The sequence below is a fragment of the Chrysoperla carnea genome, chromosome 5 (assembly GCF_905475395.1).
Source record: "Chrysoperla carnea chromosome 5, inChrCarn1.1, whole genome shotgun sequence".
Classification (NCBI taxonomy): Eukaryota; Metazoa; Arthropoda; class Insecta; order Neuroptera; family Chrysopidae; genus Chrysoperla; species Chrysoperla carnea.
In genome coordinates this window covers 14,204,873-14,226,513 of record NC_058341.1, presented here as the reverse complement: position 1 = coordinate 14,226,513, position 21,641 = coordinate 14,204,873, and the positions used below count along the sequence as shown (strand labels likewise).

At 30.2% G+C, this 21,641-nt stretch overlaps 1 protein-coding gene across 2 annotated transcripts; it reads right to left on the bottom strand.

Annotated features, from left to right (window-relative positions):
- Positions 1–3,973: 3,973 nt before the first annotated feature.
- Positions 3,974–21,353, bottom strand: LOC123299851 (eukaryotic translation initiation factor 4E transporter). Of its 2 annotated transcripts, none has more exons than XM_044882244.1 (15): positions 21,205–21,353; positions 14,504–14,723; positions 14,321–14,432; positions 13,732–14,258; positions 12,922–13,420; positions 11,023–11,155; positions 10,475–10,908; positions 10,315–10,398; positions 9,702–9,833; positions 9,475–9,634; positions 9,147–9,404; positions 7,897–8,114; positions 7,559–7,826; positions 5,600–6,016; positions 3,974–4,691 (listed from the first exon to the last, which is right to left on the bottom strand). In XM_044882244.1, the coding sequence occupies exons 1-15, from the start codon at positions 21,284–21,286 to the stop codon at positions 4,432–4,434; spliced, it is 3,804 nt and encodes a 1,267-aa protein (XP_044738179.1). In that variant the 5' UTR covers positions 21,287–21,353; the 3' UTR covers positions 3,974–4,431. The 2 variants fall into 2 exon arrangements, with proteins under 2 accessions (XP_044738179.1, XP_044738178.1); XM_044882243.1 differs by lacking the exon at positions 21,205–21,353 and adding an exon at positions 17,179–17,534.
- Positions 21,354–21,641: the final 288 nt, after the last annotated feature.

The following is a 21,641-nucleotide window of genomic DNA, read 5'->3' as shown; positions in this document are numbered from 1 at the left end:
ACTTGTCAATTAAAACCGGTTTTACTCTTTCTAAAGTCAGTTAAAACTTGAGACAAGCGCTACATCTTTGGCATTCAATTGTGACCAAAGTCTCCCGTAGAATATCCTTACGATTGAGCACGCGGTGTTGGAAAACACCTATGAAATTTTCACCCTTTCTGAAAAACTGAATCCTGATCACATTTATTTTCGAACTATGTTGCACACACATTGTCGATTACGATTGAAATTTACCAGGTTTGAAAGAATTGGTACGGGTAAGGTTATTACAGATAGGAAGAAAATGTACACATTTTTTTAAAGTAAAATTTGATTTTATAAAACAAAATCAACATCTTACAATTTTAGAAAATCAAAACCGTTTAATTATAATTTTCAGAGGAATTAGTTTAAATAAACCAATCAATAGAAAATTATCGAGATATTTCACAAATTAAGGTTTATTTATTTTACGTCTTAAACTTCTTAAAATTTGTAAAATTAATTATCTTTAAAAATTTTATTTTTGATATTTTTTGGAAGCATTTATTTTATATTTTTAAGGTATTAATTTAACTACCAGAAAATTATATTCAAAAAAAAAAAAAGAAAAAAGACAATTTTTTACGAAAGAGATCAATAATGTTTACTTTAAAAAAAAAAAAATTGTAAACGATACAATGGTATTAAATCAACCATTTCCAAAATTACAAGTTCAGAATGAAAATTAAAGATTTAAAGAAAATTATTGGAATAGTTTGATTCAAATATTTTATCAATGGTAAATATTTTACAAAACCATATTTTATCTTGAACATAGAGCGAATTTTTTTGACTCGCAAAACAAAATCGGGAATTGACCTAAATATAATCTTAAATAACTTCATTTCACCTTAAAATATACAGGGTAATCCATTGTAATCGATAAACCCAAATATCTAAAATACTTAAAAAAAGGTTTCGTACAAAAATTAGTCAAATTGAACGAGGATATCATATTCGGACATTAAATTGGACCTGGTTCTCCGGGTTACTTTAATAGTCAACTTAGATACTAAAAGATAAGATTTAGAATAATACTTTAAATTACAAAATTGATCCACATAGGAAAAATTAATATTTATACGAAAATCGCAAGCTTTCGGAGGAAATGGGATTTCAAAATATGGCATTATTACATTTAATCGAAAGAAAATACGTTATCTATAGAAAAATATTTTAGACAAAAGTTATCAAGGACAATAGAGAACATTCGCCTGGGCCCATGACTTTGACCTGCAATTTTAGTTTCAAAGTCTTTGTCCATCATCTTTAAATGATCTTGAAAATTAACCTGGACTTAAAAGTTATTAACACAGACCGACGAATGACCTATACAGTCGTTGATAACTTTTATCTAAAACATTTTTCTAAACCTGGCTATCAACTTTCTAATTTAAAGTGTTATTCTATCTCTTACTGTTTAGGATCTGAGTTGAATATTAACGGACTCAAAAGACCCAGATAAAATCCGACGCTAGGATAAGATATTCCACTTTAATCTGAATAATTTTTGTACGAAACACTTTTCTGTAGTTTAAGTATTTTAAAAGATATTTGGATCCATTGATTAAAATTGGTTACCCTGTATACGCTATTATAATTTTTGATATTTTAGGATGGCCATCGAATTTCTCTCATGAAATTTCCTGAATATGGTTTTAGCAAAAAATCTGACATTTGGAAATTATTCTATTCGAAAAATACAGAAATTTGCGTCTTATTCTGATAAAAAAACAAGGTAAATCGAACTTAAAAACGGAGATTTTGTGGTTAAAATTGGAACAGAATATATACATTCCAAGATATCCATGAAGAATTAGTTCTACAGAAGTCATTTTTAAAGAAATGGATTATTTTGGACTTTGAAGAAAGTTTAATTTTCTGACTTCCAAAATCTCAAAGTTTTATATAGGTCTAATTCCCGGAGCAAAAAGTCGCTATAAATTCAAGATAAACTGGCTAATCCGTAAGCCATTTATCAATTTCGTTACAGTTTTGTGTTCTTTATCATTGATATAAATAGAAAGGAATTTTAGTATTTTCATCGACAATTTAACGGTATTTTATGAAAAATTAGAAAAGTTCATGATTTTCTTTTCAAATTGACTTTTGTATTTGAAGACTTTATCTCACAAATAATGACAAATTCTGGTTCAAATGATCGTTTTTCCATACTTAGAAGTTGCACCTACTTTTCCTTTCTAATACCTCGATCAAAAACGAATTCCAATGAACTTTTCTTACTTTTTAAGATCCAACAATCAATCTCAACAAGTATTTTTGAATGTCTTTAAGTTTTTGTGATTCAATAGTTTAAGTCTTCTCGACATCTTTAATCAACATTCTGTAAATTTAGAAATTTCTATTTTAAATCAAAGTGCACAAAAAAAATAAACATCATAATTACAAAAAAGAAAAAGATGAAAATAATTCGGAGGACGTAATTAAATGAAATTAATGTTTTTTTTTTATTAAATAAATTATTATGTTCACAAAACTTCAAGACAAAGAACATAGTTTTGATGATTCGTGTGTCGATAAACAAATATAAAAAAAAAATTATATCTTTGAGGTATTTCGAAAAATTACAAATAAAATTCTTATGAAATTAAATTTTCAAATCATTTTTTTATTCAATTGTTTATATTTTTTTGTTTAAATCATTTATTTAGTCAATTGAGAAAATTCAGTTTAAACATTAATCCAAAAATACGGTTTTTTTATGTAAATTGTAATTCGATATCACACAATTTCGAGTCACGATATGGAATGAGAAAGAAGTTTTTATTATTTTGGATTAATGTCAACAGAATTATTTAAAAAAATAAACACAAAATTCTTTTTATATAAAAATCATTTGAATCGTTTTACACAAAAAACGAAAATTAATTGTTTATTAAGATTTTAATTACAAAAACATATTTTGGGACGTCTAATCGAATATTGACTGTAATTGGATTTTCATCATATTTCTATGAAAGATTTTAATCAGATCTGATCAATAAAAGAGGAAAACAATCGATTAATTACATTCACTGAACATTGGAAGGTTTAAAAAAAAATTAACATTGAAAAAACACAGAATGTGGGACGATAAAATTCATCTTAAAAAATCATACTTTATTGATGAATTATTTTTAATAAAAAAAAATTTAATTTGTACTTAAAATATTTTAATTAAGTTTGCTTGACCGCAGGGCCGTCTTTACACGGGCACGGGGTCTTGGTGAGCGCCAGCCGATCACTTTAGACAGCGCTTTTAAACAATTGGTGCTTGTTTCAATGTGAACCTGAAATCACCGAAACTATTCGTCAACGCCTCCAAAAAATAAGTTTTTAATTACAAGGCTGCAGATTGGACCATATTAGTCCAAAAAAAACAAAATTTAAAGTAAATTTTTACACGGCGATCTTGCAATTAAATAAAAAATTCGATTTATTAACAGAAATCTACAGCAAGTTTTCATTTTTATAAAACATTCGAAAGTTGAATGGTATTGGAGAGCCAAAAAAAGCACAATATGGTTAAGACGTCTCTGCATGACCGTATTTTCCTTCTTTTCTCTTGACATTTTTTTTTTTCGGAGAAAGAAGGTTTATTTTCCGACATTATTTTATTAGTTTTTAATTTTTTTTCATTATATAAAGAATTTTCATCAATAAAATTAGATTTTTCCACAAATTATCCCCCCAGTTTCTGTGTCAAACAATATAGTATATATTTTTAGTTTTTTGGGAAATATTTCACCTAATTTTGGATCCTTCATTGTTCTGCGATTATTTACAATTAAAACATGAAAAATTAATTTTTTTTTTTTAGTTAAGTACAATTTTCAAGATTTAATTACAATTTTGTTCCAAAATACAAATAAAAAAGGGTTCCTTATAAATATATTTATTTTTTTTTTGGAAAAGCATCACCTAATTAATTTTTATTTTTAAATAGGTGCTAATTAATTTTTGGAAAATTTGTTTGATTTATATTTATTTGTTCGTTGTTTTTCTTCTTAATTTATTTGCTTTGTCTTCTTTTAAACGAATACAGGGTCGATCAGAATAACGTCACTGAAATTGACCCACCGAAATTTATATTTTAATCAACTCTGTATAATGAGTTTTGGCCTCAAAGAAATAATTTAGATAAAAAATAAAGAGTTCGGAAAAAATATAAATAAATAACAATAATTTTTTATATGGTCCATAAAAAAAATGAGTGCCCGAGAGAAAACTATGTTTTCTCACATAAGAATAACAAAGATGGCAGTATTTTAAAAAAGAAGAAAATAATAAAAAATAATTGTTTTTTTTTTCATCAAGTACGTAGATACCTATTTTTTATAACAAAATTTTTTAACAAAGTATAATTCATCACAAAAATTGTCATTTTTTTTAGCAAAATTTTTTAACAAATCAATTATGTACAGCCGCTGCAGCTTGTTGGATCCGTTCCAATTCTTCTAAGCTTCGTGCATTCTGAGCAACACTTACGGGTGGCATATCAGGAAGTTTACCGGCACGGGCTTGTGCTAGTAATTCTGGTGAGAACCAACGTGCTAGTTGATCACTTGTAGGTGATAAATCACCAGGCATATTGTCTGCAAGAGGTGATCCACGATTATTAAATTGCATGCTATTGTTACTTCGTCCTGTGATTGGAATACCTCGATTTTCTGTTTGAGAAAAAAAAAAAGTGTTTATACAAATTTCTTCTCTATCAAATTACTTTTCAAACAAAAAAAAAAACTGCATTCAAATGAACCGTTGAACCGTTTAATAGCTACGGAATCATAGACAGATAGACAGATTCCCGATTTTGAAATATAATTTTCCCTGATTTTTTTTAGATATTAATATATATATTAGAAAACAGTTTTGTTTCGTTTCTGGAGTAATCAAGAATGAAAATCCAGTTTATTTAACGTCGTGTATTTTCTAAGGATCGCTGTATTGAAATTTTGATTGGTCAAGCATTTTCTAAGAAATTGCCTAAAATCGATCCGAGGAATAAACCTTTGTAAGGGATATTAGACGATATCTCAGAAACTATACATTAAACTATCAAATTAACTCGATTTTTTTAATTTTATGGGTCAAAATTACCTTTGAAAAAATCCCAAAAAAACTCAAACATTTTTCGTTTCGGAAATTGGTAAAACTAGGTATACAGAGTAATTTTGACATAAAAAAACACAAAAATCGGATAAATTTGAGGATTGGTCGAATACTTTTTAGGTATCAACCAAACATGAATTTCAAGCCGTATAATATGGAAATATTTTCGACGATATTTCGAGAACTACTTATCTAGTCTTCAAATGAACTGGACTATTGTCATTTTGATCAGGTATGAACTATAAATCGTATTCCATGATAATAGACCTTTTCATTTCAATTACGACTCATTATTGTTTCGGACAGACAGTAATAAATTGGACAAAGATACAAGATATTTGTTATTCATTTTATCACATTAGTTTTTTTAACAAACTGTCGGTCACCCTGTACAAACTAACAAGTAGGAACCACAAACCATTTCAGTTTTCTTATTCGGGAATATAATAATTTTTAGAAAACTTACCACCATATCCTTGCTGTCCTTGTTGTTGCATCTGTAACAATTGTTGTATGGTTGGATGAACGCCACGTTGAAGTTGTGAAAAATTTAATTGTAATGGATGTGGACGATTGTGTTGCGAATTGTTCATGTTATTATTATTTGAAAGACTACGGAATCCACCAGATGATAAATACGACCCATTGTTACCACCCATACCATTGTTACCAACTGAATTCGGATTGTTCATGGCTGAACGTTGTTGTTGTTGTTGTTGTTGCTGTGCTTGTTGTTGATTTTGTTGCATTTGTGCAAACATTGCATTAAAATTACCACCAGTATTCATGCTTTGCTGTTGTAAATGACTTAAATTTCTTGAATGATAATCCACACCGCCGGTATTGTATTGTTGATAGTTGTTACCCTTTAATATGGGTCGACCTGCCAAAAAAATAAGGTTTAATTAAAAATTTAGCAAAAAAAAGCATAAAATTTCATCGTTCAGGTCCCTTTCAGAGAAAAAAAAAACTACTAAAATATGGAAAAATGCTGTTTTTGACATTTTTAAAAGCGAAAAGTGACAGTGTACTAAAATTTTTTCCAAATAATATGCAAGGGCTTAAAAAGAGGCATTTTTGAATGATATGAGACAAATTTCAGTGCGATGATTAATTTCAGAGGATTCAGGATTTTAAATTTAGAATTGTCAATTTGGCCTGAAAAGAAAAATAAACAAACTTTCGAGTCACTCAATCGAGAGAGAAGGTTTTTTTATTGAAATATTTTATACTCGTGTGAGTCGGTACATCTACTCGACCAGTTCTTTTGAACAAAGGTCTACATTTAACGAGTCTTCGGGCGTGGTTTAGGGCGGGCACTTTAGAATCTGAAGACGTGGGCGTGGTTCTACAGAGGCCGGCGTAGTATTCCGCCGACAGTCATTTCATAACGATTGAAAACAACCTGTCAACTGTAATGATAATAATACAGTAGAGAGGTACCCCAAATAGGTCATTAGAATCTCGATCAAGGAGGTCTCTGTGCCCTCCTTGAGAAAAGCATGTCACACGAAGGTGAGACGTCCCGGGTAAGAGATGCTATTTTAAACAGATAAAGTCACACAGAAAGTCCCAGAAATCCCCATGTTATAAAGGTGATAGTTAAACTGACAATGTCCTGCCAAGAGTCTCACCACCCTTCCCAACTGGGTCCACCTGTCAACCATTCTGAACAGACTTTCAAATATTGGACCTAGCTTTAACCCCTATCAATAGTCATACATATCCTTTCATACTTTGTACAATTGAAAACTTGTAAAGCAAAGTGTAGATTTCCATTTAAAACTTTTTAATGGAAATTTGTTCATAGCTTTTGAAATTTACTTTAGGATAGTCGTATCAGCATTAATTATAACTCAAAAAATTAATGCTTTCTTAAACTGTCCACACAATTTTGGTACAAGAGCCAATTGTAGTAAATCCTCCTTAATTACACTAAAGGATTAGGGTTAGATATTATAATTTTCGTCAAAAATAACATAAAATTAAACTTTAGTACTATTAAAATCGTAAATCCTAGAATGTTTTCGTCCAAAACCAAAACCACGAACTATCAGAACTGATACTTTGAATCGTTAGCAAAAAAAAAAAAATAAGTATTCAACATCCTTCTTGGCAAATGACAACAATAAAGAAAACATTTATTTACTTTGGTTAACAAGTATGACAATTATCTTCGTCAGTTTTATTTTTACTAAAATGATTTTGTAATTGGTTTTGTAACGTTTTGTAATTGGTTCACCAACCCAATCATTAAATAATAAAAATAGCTTTCCCGATCTAAAACACTATCTTTGATTTGTTATTTTTAAATTACAATTCGTCATTACTTTAAAATTTCAGGGGTTACGACGGTTAAGGTGGATTTATCACGATTGATTCTCTTGCATTGCATACTTGAAAAATATTATTAAGTAACAATTACCTTGTTTGACGGGTACATTCTGTGTATTCCAACCTCCAAGATTCATTTGAGATTGTTGAGTATTTGGCGGTGGTTGTCGCATACCAGTAACAGCACGCCCTTGTTGCATTTGATTTTGTTGCTGTGAATTTACTTGTGATAATACTGCTGCCATCTGTTGTTTTGTTGTTGGATCTGTTAAATTGTTTGCGATTGAATTTACTTTATCTTTGATTGATGCATTTCCAATTGAATCAATATCTTTCGATGCGGTCATTTTACGTAAAACCTATACAAAAACAATTCAAAAATTAGTATACAACCCACCAAAAAAATGAGTGAAAAAGTTGATAACTGACCGATGTAGGTGTAAATGAATGTGGTGTTGGAGATAAATGCTTGGCTGGTGATGTTCCATGACCGGTATTATTGGCAGGACTCATTGATCGTTGTTGTTCTTGTTTCTTTCTGAAATTCTCTCGTTGTTCTTCTAATTTCTTTTTAATCAATGCTTGTTGCATAATATTTTGTGTGTGTTGTTGAAGTTCTCGAGGAGACGGAATACGTTGAGGAATTGCTAAAAAAACAAACGTAAGAGATTAATTTAAAGTTTATATTCTGTAAATCTTAACATAAATTTGATGACAAGGGAGATGGCATGGTTTTAATAATGAAATTTGAAAAGTTTCTTGATTTTATGAATAATAATAATAATAATAATAATATAACATGAGTACCGCAAAAGGGTTCCAAGCACCTAGACCAAGGAGTCATTGGCCAAGGGGTCTCGCCTGTTATCCAAAGGTGAGATGTCTCCGGGTAAGAGATGCTATTTTACGAAGATATAGCTACAAGATTATGACAAAGCCAGATGTCACGCAGAAAGTCAAATAATTCTCCACCGGGATTTATCCTAGAATTAAATCCAAGGGTTTGGACACAAACATTCTAAACCTGATGCACTGCAGGTTTCTGCAGGTGCAAATAACACGTATGCAGATTTCATCGTCCTCCATATAAACCTTATAAGTGAAACCGTCAGCAATCTGCATGTTATGAGGATGGTAGTTCAATCGAAAGTGTTTTATCATCCCTCCATCCTTTACAACTCTGCTCTAGTAAGTTTCAGACGATCACGGTCGAATGACCTAGTTATGGTTACACATTTTGGCTTATCGGATGTTCTGCACAAAGTTCCAGTTATCAAGATGGACTTGAATAGCAAACATAGACAACTTTTGACGTTTTCATTCGCCCTTGATGATTTTGCAATAATCAAGAGCGAATCTACATGAAAAAAGGGATCCCCCTGTACTACTAAGCACGAGTCTCAAAATACTTAGGTCTCCTACAAAAACTCAGGAATAAGTGATATCTATTCCTAAATATAAAATGGGATGGTGAACCTAAATATAAAATGGGATGAACATTTATTTTTGAAATGTAAATGATACTGTATTTTACCTGGATGATGTATTGTGAGAGTATTAGGGCTAGTTGCAAGAATAGGTGACACACAATAAGCTGCATGTAAGAAATTTTTTCAAAAAAAAAAGTGAATGATTTAGTTTTTGATTCAATAAAAAACAATGTTTGTAATAATAATTACCATTAGGCGGTAATGGAGATACTCGTAATTGTTGTTGTTGTTGTTGAAACATAATTTGTTGTAATAAATCAGGATGTTGTCCACCTGGACTCACAGCTCTTGGACTAGGATGTATAGATGATTGTGGTGGCGGTGGAAGACCAGCTCCCGCATGTAATTTTAATACGCTATGGATCATTTCACGATGACGAGGTTGAATTGCATGATTTGCTAATTGTTGCCGTAAATGTTGTGGGGTAATATCACCACGTTTTAACCCTGATTAAAAAAAAAAAAAAAAAAATGTTCAATAATAGTTCTAAGGTCAGATTTTATTTTGACACTATACCTTGAATGATAGCTTGTGCTTCTGGCCTTTGAAGTAATTCTAAATTCGCTGATGGTACGGATGTGTTCATAATTTCCGATGATAATGGTGAAGCTTGATACTGGCGATTTCCCATTCCGACATTAGCTTGCATGAGTTTATTGAACATTTCTTGCCGTTGCTATAAAAAAAAATGCATTAGTTTATTGATGTTTAACATATTTGCTTAAAGTTCCTTAATTCCATACCTGTTGCTGTTGAACTTGATGAAGTTTCACAACAAGTTCAGGTGGAATTTGAGGTGGATGGTTCATTGGCATATGAGATTGCTGAGAATTATTACGTAAAATATTCTCATCTTGTTGAGATTTATTAAGCATCTGAAAATATTCATTTTTAATTAACTTTTAATAAACAATGGTTATCATCAGGCATGAGGATGGAAAAAAAGATCCTGGAATCGAAAATATTATGAAAAAGCCGATCAGAGTTTTCGTGATTGAACTACCCTGAAGTTGTTTGGTAGGAGGGGGATTGAGTGGAAGCGATTATATCATTAGATCGTATTAAATCGTATGAGAAAAACTCTCAAAAACGGATTTTGACGGATAGAATTGGATTTTGCTAAACGATATTTGCATAAAAGGAAAATTTTGACCGAAATTAAAAAGAAAAATGCGATATATAGGTTACGCTTCTGTATATTGAAAATAGTCGTTCATTTTCTTTTACTCAATATGTATATCCTCAAAACTATCATGGCTAACAGGCAACGTCTGACAACACTATTCGTTGGTTGGTGTCAAGTTTTGTTGAGCATGGGACAGTAGGAGATTCAAAGTAATCTATGAGTTCACATACCTGCAATAAGCTCATGGGTTGCGATTTTTGTGGAAGAGGGCCATTTGTTGCAGGAATTGCGTGTCCACCAGAAACTTGTGCCAACTAAAAACAAAAAAACATTTGTTAATATGTATTATCCATTTCAATAAATTCGATTAAATTAGTAACAAATACTTACTAATCTTTTAAAAGCAGTCATATCTTCGTCAGATTTATTGTGCATTACAGATGAGGACATATTATTTTGTTGTGATGATACACCAGATGCTGCTTTATCAGCTGCATGACGTATATTTGCTTCTATTTCTTCTAAACTTAACACTTTACCAGGTACTTCGTTCAAATTTTTAATTGGCATATCGTTGCCAACCGGTTGTTTTGTTTTACCAACTCGTAATAATTCCAGTAAGTGTGACGTTGTTTTCTCATTAACATTATTATTATTATTATGGTTATTATTATGATTATGATGATTATTTTGTGTAGGAGGAGGTCCTATTGGTCCAGCATTTGTTGTCTGTGTATTCATACTGGCTGCTGCTGGTGATATTGGTGCGAAATATGTATCGGAATCATTCATATGTGGAATCATTATATTTGGTTCTGTTATGTCTAAAATTAAAAAAAAAAGTCATTACCTAGGGTTTGGACAATATTAACACAGATCGAGAAAAACACCACTAGTTAATAAAATATATTTGTAAGAATCCTTAAACCAAAACATACCTTTTATCATGTTATTAATAATCTCATCCTGAAGGGATGATCTTCTACTGTCATGTTGCTTAATAGGACTTTCACGTGTAAACCACCGTTGAAATCGTGATCCACTAACTGTTTCTTCAGACTCTCCAACATTCTGAAAATTAAATTTTTTTTTTTAAATAAAGAAAATTGTTAGGTTATATCAACAGTTCTGACTGTGGTTGCTACGAAAAATTAAAATATACACTGCTGGACGTATTTAGAGGAACGCTTAAAAAAAACAGCATTTTTCTTTGTATCAGAAAGTATGCCTGGAAAAAAGCTGAAAGCAATTTATCGTAAACTCAAATAAAAATAAATTTCGTGTCTGGGTGTTACTGGGCGTACATCTTTTGTAGAGTCCCGCCTACTACGTTTGACATTTCGAAAAATTAAGGCTTGTCTTATTGGAGGAATGGTGCAGGATACCTCAGAAATTCTTATACAATTTAATAAGAAAGTATGCCAAGGAGGTTAGAATGTGTCATAAAAGCAACAGAATTTGTGTACCTTAAAAAAAAGCACGTTCTTATTAAGTTAAAATTAAAAGTTATTAAAATTTTTATTCATTGTACTTTTTTTGTAAGGAATTTTAAAAAGTGAAATGAAGATAATAAACTTAAAAAGGTACATTTCCACCATGGATATAGGAATATTTTAAAAGAGATGGAGTATAACCGAGTAGAGTGAGTCTCACTCAGGGGGAAGGGGCAGGGTATCATTGTGCCTACTTTCTATTGGCTGTTAACTAGGCACATGCTGAAAGTATGCTCAAAGACTTCTTTAAGTGTTTTTGATTCGTTTGTAAGCATGGAAACATGTTAGACGTGTGTGGACAACATAAATAAATAATCTTATATTCAAAAGAAAAGTAAAATTTGTAAAGAAAAATAAATATGTGAAGTATTTATGCTTGTTTTAAAACAATTTTTTCAACGAAATAAGTAACACAACAATATTCTATTCAATTTAGTGAATATTCAATCTTCAATCCTAGTGTTACAACTATTATAAGTTAACTAATGAAATTCAAAAGAAGGCTTAAGAATGTCTCGAAAATACATCGATTAATTTTCAATACTAAATTTCAACGTATTATGGAATTTTTAAAATATGAAATTAATGTAAAAATTTATTTGGGGAAATTATTACTTATTTATGTATTGAATTATGTACCTGTGAACCTAATCTTAATTTAAATAAGTGAAGTTTTATTTTTCTTATTTTACGAATTATTTACGATATATTCTTTAGGTAATTAGTCGTTCATAGGAATATTAAAGGTATATTCATTCCTTCATCCAAGGGTAATTAGTTAAAAATATTATATTTGTAATTAATTTTTAAATTGTATTAAAAAAAAAATACATTTTTTTCTTTAGGGTAAAAGATTTGAATTTAAATAGAAAGATGCTCGGACCAATCTACAACACACGCAAAATTCGCTACCCATTTAAATTTTCCCGAAATTGAGAGTACGAACAACCGCAGCCAATCAAAAGCAAGCATATTGCTTGAGGCAATCTAAAACCATGGATATGGAAATATTAAAATGTAAAACATACGAAATATTATCGTTCTATTTGAATTTCCCGCAAATGAGAGCCGCAGCCAATCAAAAGTAGGCACGCACATTGCTTACCCCCTCGTCTAAAGTAGGACTTTATACTACATCCCTACTATAATTACTAGATCCGTGATTTCCACAGATATGCACAAAATCAAAACTCTATATGTTGGTTGACATTAAGGCAGGTAAAACAAAAAAGTGGATACAAAACAATACTTCTTAAAAACCGAAGACGTAAGATTTGAAAAGAGGTTTAAAGGCAGTGATTTAAAGCGATATTAGTTAAACTATAATTGAAATAAAAATCTTACCGGTAAAAATCCAACAAATGAAGAATCCATCTTTAAAAAGTCTTCTAAAATATCAGGTTGATCATCGATAATTTTCGAATTATCAGATAAAGAATCATTATCTTGTTTATTTGCATCAATACTATTTTCTTCTTTCTTATTGTATATTCTTTGTTCCACATCTTTCTCCTCTCGACCAATACAACTATTTTCATGAACTGGTGAATGTTCGGGTTCAATCATTTGTACTTGCTCTTGTTTTGGTGTTGATCGACCGCCAGGACCTTTTGGTGGTGAATCCTCTTTTGCAGACATTTTACTTTCGTTTAATGTTTTATTATTACGTTGCGGTGGTGATTGCTCTTTAATACTGATTGTTTGATTATTATTTGTTTCCCGTTTTTTCTTTTGTGTGATTTGGGTCTTTTGTCGACGAGATGATGTGTTACGTTCTTCGGGAATATCGTCGAAACCACGCAATTCTATTGTATCGTTTTGAGATGTCGGACCACCACTAAACCTATAAATATTATAAAAACATATGAAATTAAATGCTGTGGTAAAATTTATCCTTTGAATAGATCAGGACTTTGAATGACGTTACGAAAGCAAAATATAAGAAAGCAGATCTATTTAGTGATTGATTCAAATGTATCCAGTTTGGGATTTAACCCTCACCCAACACTTTTGGCTAGATTGACCAGTTTTTGAGAAATTTAGGCACAAATTATCAACGATCTTGAAGAAATTTTAACTTAAGTTATAAAGATTTTAGTCCGGCATTTCGAGACACTGTTCGATAAATAAAAGTGTAAAATTTGTATAACTTACCATTCAGGTTCATCCTCTTTTCCTTCACTAATCTGTCGTCGTCGTTCTGAACCATATCGGCTTCCATTGCGTGTATTATGCCGACTATCTTTTTCACGTTCACGGTCTCGTTGTTCACGTTCACGCTCTCGATCACGCTGTTCACGGTCTCGTTCAAAATCACGTCCAAATGATCGCCTTTCAAATCGTTCATCTCTCTCATTGTCTCTAGTATCCCGTTGTCTTTCTCCTCTTGTGATTTGTGCACCTCCTCCAGGTCTAAAGTTATATTCTTGAGATTCATTTTCCCCTTTGTAGTCCCATGAAACATCTCTAGTAATTATTCTACCACTACCAATACGCCGAGTTCCTATTTCTGGTCGATGAATTAAATCTGACTTGCCTAGTGGACTTTCAGGACGGCCTGGTCTAGGGGCTGTAGTTACAAGAGGAGCAGAACATCCCAAGTTAAAACTCCGACGCTGTGGACTTAAAACAATACCATCCTGCTCTTTTCGGATTCTTTCACGTGGATCTCCGGATCGTCGCTGAAAATTAACATTTTTTTTAATCGAAATTTCTACAAAATACTTAAAGCGCAAATATATACCTTTAAATGATTTTCTGGGGGAACTTCGTTGCGGACATTTTCGTCATTTGGAGTTTCTGGTCGTTTCCGTTCAGAATGATTTCGTTCCAAAGTCCAAATTCCAGCAAGACCACTACACAAAATTATTTTAAATTAGAGAAACAATATACGAATATTAAAATAGAGAAATAAACAATTTCTTACTCATTTAAAGGTGATTCCAAAAATTTCGGTTTCACTTTCGACAATGGCAGTTCACTAATTTCAATCAAACGTTCGCGTGTATAAGTAAATTTTGGCGGTTTAACAATATTTCCACGTGCTACAATCGCAGGATCCATCATTTCTACAGAAGCCGCATCACCACTAGAATCATCATCGTCCCTACAAGTCGTTAAACTCATACCCACTAATTCTTCGTCTCCTAGAGCAAACAAAAAAATCTAAAATTAATTTAATTTTATCAGAAAAAATACAAAAATTTTTCTTGTTTTTACTTTCTCATAAATCGTACTTTAAAATTTCATGGAAAAGATAAACATTGGAAATAAAAAAACATCGAAATTTCGAATAACATTTTTCATTTGTGTTGAATCCGTTGGTTTTACTAAGAAATAGTTCAAAAGGCTCACTAGTTGAAGCCGCCTTTTGGAGAAAATGGACATCAAAGTTTTGTTCTAATTTTCGCCCTCACGGGTAAACAGTAATGTTTACGAAAAAAATGTTTCAAACAAAAATTGTTTATTTTTTTACACGAAATATTATTTACATTTCATCTTTTGTTATATATTTAATGTCTTACAAGAACTCAAGCTCATTGTTTAGGCCCTTAGAACGCTATAAATAATTCAACTTGATATCTCTTTTCGTTTTTGAGTCATCGTATTCACGAAAGGGCAAACGGACAGACAAACGGAAATGTACTAATTAGGTTTTAATTTTATGAACACCTATACCAAAATTTTGTTCGTATCATCAATATTTCTAAGCGTTGCAAACTTGGGATTAAAATTAGTATACTTTCGTATATAATTCTTATATACAGGGTATAAAAATATCAACTTTTATTCCAAACATTTTTCGAAAGCCATAGTTTCGTGAATTTCAGTGCAATTCTGAAACGCTGCTAAGCCGGAAATAAAGTTTCTATCGCCTGTAGCACTTTTGGCCACTTGTTTTTTACACAAAAATGATTTTGTCTATGATTCTACCACCCTCTTGACTACTGACCAGTAACACCCGGTATAAAATATTTATGATGAAAAAATATTAACATTTTTTATATTCTCTACATGAATACGCGATAAACAAAAATAAATTATTTAATTAACATTTTATTGTGATAAACGATATTTTTTTAGATGTTTTTACTAAAACTGAATTTAATCGCATATTATCATATTATGACAGGAAGCGTAATTCTTTTAATAATTACAACAACATCAAAAACAAGAAAATGATTTAAAAATATAAATTTGAAAAAAAATTATGTGAAGAATAATAACTTGTAGCGCAGAATTTTAAAAAGAAGTCGAGGAGTTCAAATATCTTTTAAAGTGGTTAGACATACGATATATATCTCAACGTACTAGCCTAAGGACATCTACGAATGACGTAATTAGAAACATATACAATGTTTAAAAAAATAGTATTTCAAATATAGATACAATTTTCCTGAAATTAACTCAATTTTTTACACCTGTTAACAATATTTTGGGGAAGCTATCATTAACGTTTTAATAACTAGAAAATTATTTTTTCGTGTAATCTAATAGGCGAGACGACATAACACTAAAAAATGCTTTGGGATCGATTTTTTTTCAGGCAAGACAGATGTATTTTTTTGCATTCGATTCAGGAATTCAATTATAAAATTTGTGGCCTGTTATGATTATCAGCAATCCATAAAAACTTCATTGGCATCGTCAGGATTCTATAGGTGAATGATTCTATGATTCAGGATTCTTAAATTTAAGTGCAAAAGTTTATTACTTGGTAAATAAATTAACGAAATTGACCAAATTCTGTTACCCGGGAGTTTCTGATCACGAATATGATGTCTAAAATCTTCCTTCGGTGTACCTGGGGCCACGTTACCCTGATATATGAGCTCTGTTCATCTCCAGTATTTTTCACAAAATTGGCCACGAAAAGCATCCAAAATCGGTACTCGAGGGTTTTCGAAGTCGCTGATCACAAATATAATCATCATTCCTTTTTCGAGCCTTGCACGAAAATAGGAATTTCAAAATTTGAAATTTAAGTCTAATGCATCAATCAATTAAGTTCAGAATTAGTTAAGTTAGAATTTTAATGATAAGCGGTGAAATTCGTTTACTTTGCCAATTTAACCTTTCCAGCTTTGCAAGGGTGTGCTCATTTCTAAACTCAGGATGATGACTTCCTTGAGAGGCTAATTATTTGAATAAGTATGGCTCAGTTTTTCAAGAAAAAATAGCGGTCTCGTGAGACGTTCCCGATTTTATTCCCGACACGGAGGGATACAATGTCACACAGACAGGTATTAAGGTAAATATTTCCATAAATGTTTAACTTTTTACTAACACCAATCGAAAAATTCCCAAAATTAAAACCTGTAATTAACGAAGTCTTATTTCGAATGGTCCGTCGAATTCAAAAATGAAAATACCATGTTTCACTATTATTAGTTTTATTTCGTCAAATTCTGAAAGAGTTCCTCATTAAACTTTATCGCTTCTATCGACCCATAGCGAAAAAACTTGAGAGCCATTTCAAAAAGGCGCGAAAACTTAAAGCCGATATAAATAATTGGAAAGCATTGGAATTTTTCAAAGCTGGTTTTGCGCAAATCATTTCTAAGATTTCTTTAAAAGTTGCATAATTTTACTGTTACTTACTCCATGATACACGTTTTATCCGTTGATTTCGACGCAACCATCTTGATTGAGTCGTTGAAAATGAAGGGTTCATTTGTGGATTAACAGTTGGACCACGCGGTTTCCGTTTATAATTACGTCGTGTGGTTGATGGTGCACGGAATGGCAGTGATCGCGTCATTTAGATCAACCAAATATTTTAAATTTATTTAAACACTTACAAAAACGTTTTCAAAATTTACAATTTTAAAATCAAATATATAAAAAAATTAATCGAATAACGTAAAAAATATGGCGTAGCACAACTGGGCTATGTACTTACACATAAAAAAAATGAAAAAAGTAATACCGTCCCCGTTTAATTTCAAAACGGTACTAGATATTAAGAAAAAAAAATTTAATTCTCGAAAAAAGTAAAAAACAAAAAATCGAAATTCACAAATAAATAAAAATAATGGCTACCGAAAAATAACAAAAAAAAATATATATAATATTTACAAAATTTAAAGCTATCAAAGCTATTTTTTAAAAATAAGTTTTAATATTTTGAAAAACTATATCAGATTTAATAAAAATTTGAAACTTTTTTTTCTACATGCATAACTCATTAACGAAAAAAGTTTTTTTCGAATATTTTAACACTTTGAAGAACTATGCAAAACTAGCCAAATTCGGTAATGAATTATCAAATTTTTAGTTTCGATTTCTTGTTAATACCTGTAATAGTTTTTATTCTAATTTTTAGGTATTTTTAAGATTATGTAATTATTTTGTTGTAAATAAGATTTGTAAAAACATTTTCGATTACAGGATGTTTTAAGATGGTTCAAGTATCAAGTAATTTACTTATAAATGATAATAGACTATCTCCCCAACTTTAAGGGTGACTTAGGACTTCGAAAACATGCTATTCATTAAGATATATTTTTAGACAAATAAAAAATCTTTTTGTCGTGGATAAGTCTTTGTTTTTTAACCAACGAACCAAAATAGAGGAGTTTTATAAGTTAGATCGTTATGTGTGTCTGTGGCATCGTAGCTCCTTAACGGATGAACCGATTTTGATTTATTATTTTTGGTTTGAAAGGTAATTTAGCGGAGAGTGTTCCCAGCTATGCTTCAAGTGCGAGATTAGAGTTCCGTAGCCGATACATTTGTCAGGGTTTTTAAAATTTTGTGAATTTCACTTGCTATTTAACAGATAAACTTTTTTCAAGTAATTATTTGCTCGTACAAATATTCTTAGAATTTGGTGGAAAATTTATTCGAAAAATTGATTTCACAAGAAATTTTGACGATGTCTCAGAAACTATCCAATCATCAAATGAACTGGATTTTTGTATTTTTTGGGTCAAAATTATCTTTCATAATGAGATTTACCGAAATTGAAAACGAAGAAATTTTCTCGATTTCATACAACTTTGCTTAACCTCTTTTAAAAAATCGAAGATAGCATTTTTTTTCGGAGTTCGATAAAACTCGGTATACAGGATAATTTTGATCGCAAAAAAATATAAAAAAATCGGGATTATTTGACGATTAGTCAACTATTCGTCTATCAAGGGCAGCTCGCTTTTTCACTTTGTCAGCAATGGTTCTCAGACATGTATCTAAGAATTAGAGAAATCATATACAACAAAAGTGCTGATAAAGAATTTTGGGAACTCCCTAAGCCAAATATTGAAATAAGTATTTATTATTTTTAATTTGTGTTAAATAAATAAATAAGTTCAAAATTTAAAAAAAAATAACACTTCAGATTTATTATTTGAATTCGTTGCTATAAATATTTATATCTAACTGATAAACGTGGTAATAATTACAGATTTTTTTCAAGAACATATTCACTACTCTTAACTTTTGGAATAATTTTCACAAGGTAATCGTATTCATTTCATATAAATTTCTTGAATATTCTCTCCGTCTTTCTGCATGAAAAACGGAAATATATCATATCTCCTTAACCCTTAAATTTTACATACATAACCTAAATAAGATGCTAAAAACCCTGTGATAAGTGTGGCTTTGAAGATATAGCCCAGAACGGTTGACACCGTAGAAAAAAAATAGGAGGTGGAATTGTCAAAAACATGGTTGATTTTTCAACGAGTTTCATATAGTTTATTGGTACAATAGTTATTAGTTCTATACTGGGTGATTGAAAACGAATGTTAACTAGTTTTTTTATTACTTTAAGAGTTTATTTTGAAAGGTCATTCTATTGTTTATAATAATATAAATAAAGTAAATAAAATAATTTTTTATCAATAATTAAAATGTGCCTAGCATTAATAGTCCAATAAAATGAACTTTTAAACTACCATCCAAACTGGAAGCTTTTATTTTTGAATATAAGTTTTTTGACATTTGAAGTATACATAGTTTAAAAATATTTAATTATATTAAAGGGATAGAAGAAAAGTTAAAAACTACCCCCAATATCACTTTTTTGAAAATATCTAGAAAACATACAAAGGTATGGAAAAAATAAAAAATGTAGATATCAAAATTTTCTATAAAATCATTTCTGATCACTTTTGATGTATTTGCAATAGGAACCGAGATATTTGCAATAAAGGAGGTTCTCGGTTTTTATTGAAAATACTTCAAAAGTGATCAGAAATTATTTTATAGAAAATTTTGATACCTAAATTTTTATGTATACTTCAAATTAATGTTAAAGGTAATATTTAAAAATGGAGGCTTCCAGTTTGAATTGTAGTTTAAAACTTGATTTTATTGGACTATAAGTGACACATACTTTACTAATAATAAATCAAATTTTTATGAAATTATTAATTAATTATTAGTTCCGCACTCTTCTCAGTTTTACTCCAAGCAAATAAGACATTTGGTTACCACATAATTTGTACCATTTTCTTTTCATAATTTTAATTTTTTCTTCTTTTTAAACATAAAAAAATCCCTTATTTCAGAATTTAAAGAAAATACATTCATTAATAACCAATTGCCAATTTTGTTGTACTATTTTGACAGGGAACTTAAAAATATTGCACCAATTTGGCAATAATTTTCATTATAGATTAGAATAATTTTATTATCAGAGAATTGTTATGAAAATTGCAGAGACGTAATTCATACATTTACAATCGAACCTGGATAAGCGAAAGTTCACGGGGATCACAACCTCTTTTCGCTTATGGGGGGTTGGTTACTAAGCCACTGATTCCAGTTTAAGAAAAAACAGTGTTAATTATTGAGATTTGTCGCTTATAGAGGTTATAAAAGTCTATGAGAGAAAAGAGAGAAAAGCTACTTTCTCTCATAGAGGTTCCTCTTTCTCAATTGAGCTTTTAGAGTGGTAAAATGACTAAACCTTCCAATTACTCTCACTTAGAGTTTTCTCGCCTATCCAGGCTTCACTGTATTTGCTTTAAATACCATTTTTCATCGGAATACATCTCTATCTCCTGTTGACGAGATACTAGCATCTAGAAACCCGATTAATGTACCTTTCCTCTTGTTTATTTCTGATTTTATTTGGTTCAGAAGAGCTAAACATTTTTATACAAAATTTGGTTGAAAATTGATGGCCATTTTGCTTATAAATATATGATATCCTTAAAAATGTATCCTAAGTTTCATCAGAGTTCATATTCGACGGAAGATTAAACATTAAATAAACATTTATGTTAATAAGATTTGCATGTTAAAAGTGCATTAAACATAAATTAAACTTATCTCGGGAGACCTTAGTTTTCATGTTTCTAGAACGCAAAATATTGCGAAACTTTGTTACTCCAAGCAAAGTTACTATTTAACATATGGTGACGTAACAACTTCACACGTTAAAACAGAATTGACTTTTTTATCATTTCGAGTTATCAAAAAAAAAAACTGAGAATGATAATTCTTCGAAATTGTTTCTTTAAGATTCGTCTTGGAGCCTTAGGGGATAGTGGATATGAGAAAGTAAACAAAAAAAATCCTAAGTAGGCTAAGTACAACTGTCTTAGCCATATTGTCAAATTTGATATTGAATTTTTTAGATCAATAAAACAAATTGATAAGAAACAAAAAGTATACCTTCTGATTGATTTTTGGTCTGTTCAATACTTGTACAATCACCACCAGCAGCTGTTGTTGTTGACATATTTGATAATAACATTAAATGAAAAAAAAACGAAAACTCGCGCGCACTTACTGTCTTTGGTTGCCACAAAAAAATATAATTAAAAAAAATAATAACTTACGAATATGCTTGTTTATTTTTAAATAGTAATAAATTGTAATCCGTATTTTTATTTATTTTTTATAAAATATTACTCTAAAATTAATATTTTTTGTTATCTATATATAATTTGAAAAGTATACAATACTCCTTAAAACGTTTTAATATCACAGATGAGATTTTTTTAGTTTTGATTTTTTTTTTTTACCTATTCTAATAATATCTTATGTATTGTGTACTTGAATTCATTTTTTTATCGATATTACGTACACAAATCCCCCGGAAAAATGTC

What these genes read in the sequence shown, in the direction of transcription:
- LOC123299851 (XM_044882243.1), bottom strand. Translation starts at nt 17,338, where the DNA reads ATGACGCGATCACTGCCATTCCGTGCACCATCAACCACACGACGTAAT. An exon ending in AAAGAGGATGAACCTGAATG is followed by an intron (nt 13,421 to 13,731) that starts GTAAGTTATACA and finishes TAATATTTATAG; the next exon opens with GTTTAGTGGTGGTCCGACAT. An exon ending in AGCACAAGCTATCATTCAAG is followed by an intron (nt 9,405 to 9,474) that starts GTATAGTGTCAA and finishes TTTTTTAATCAG; the next exon opens with GGTTAAAACGTGGTGATATT.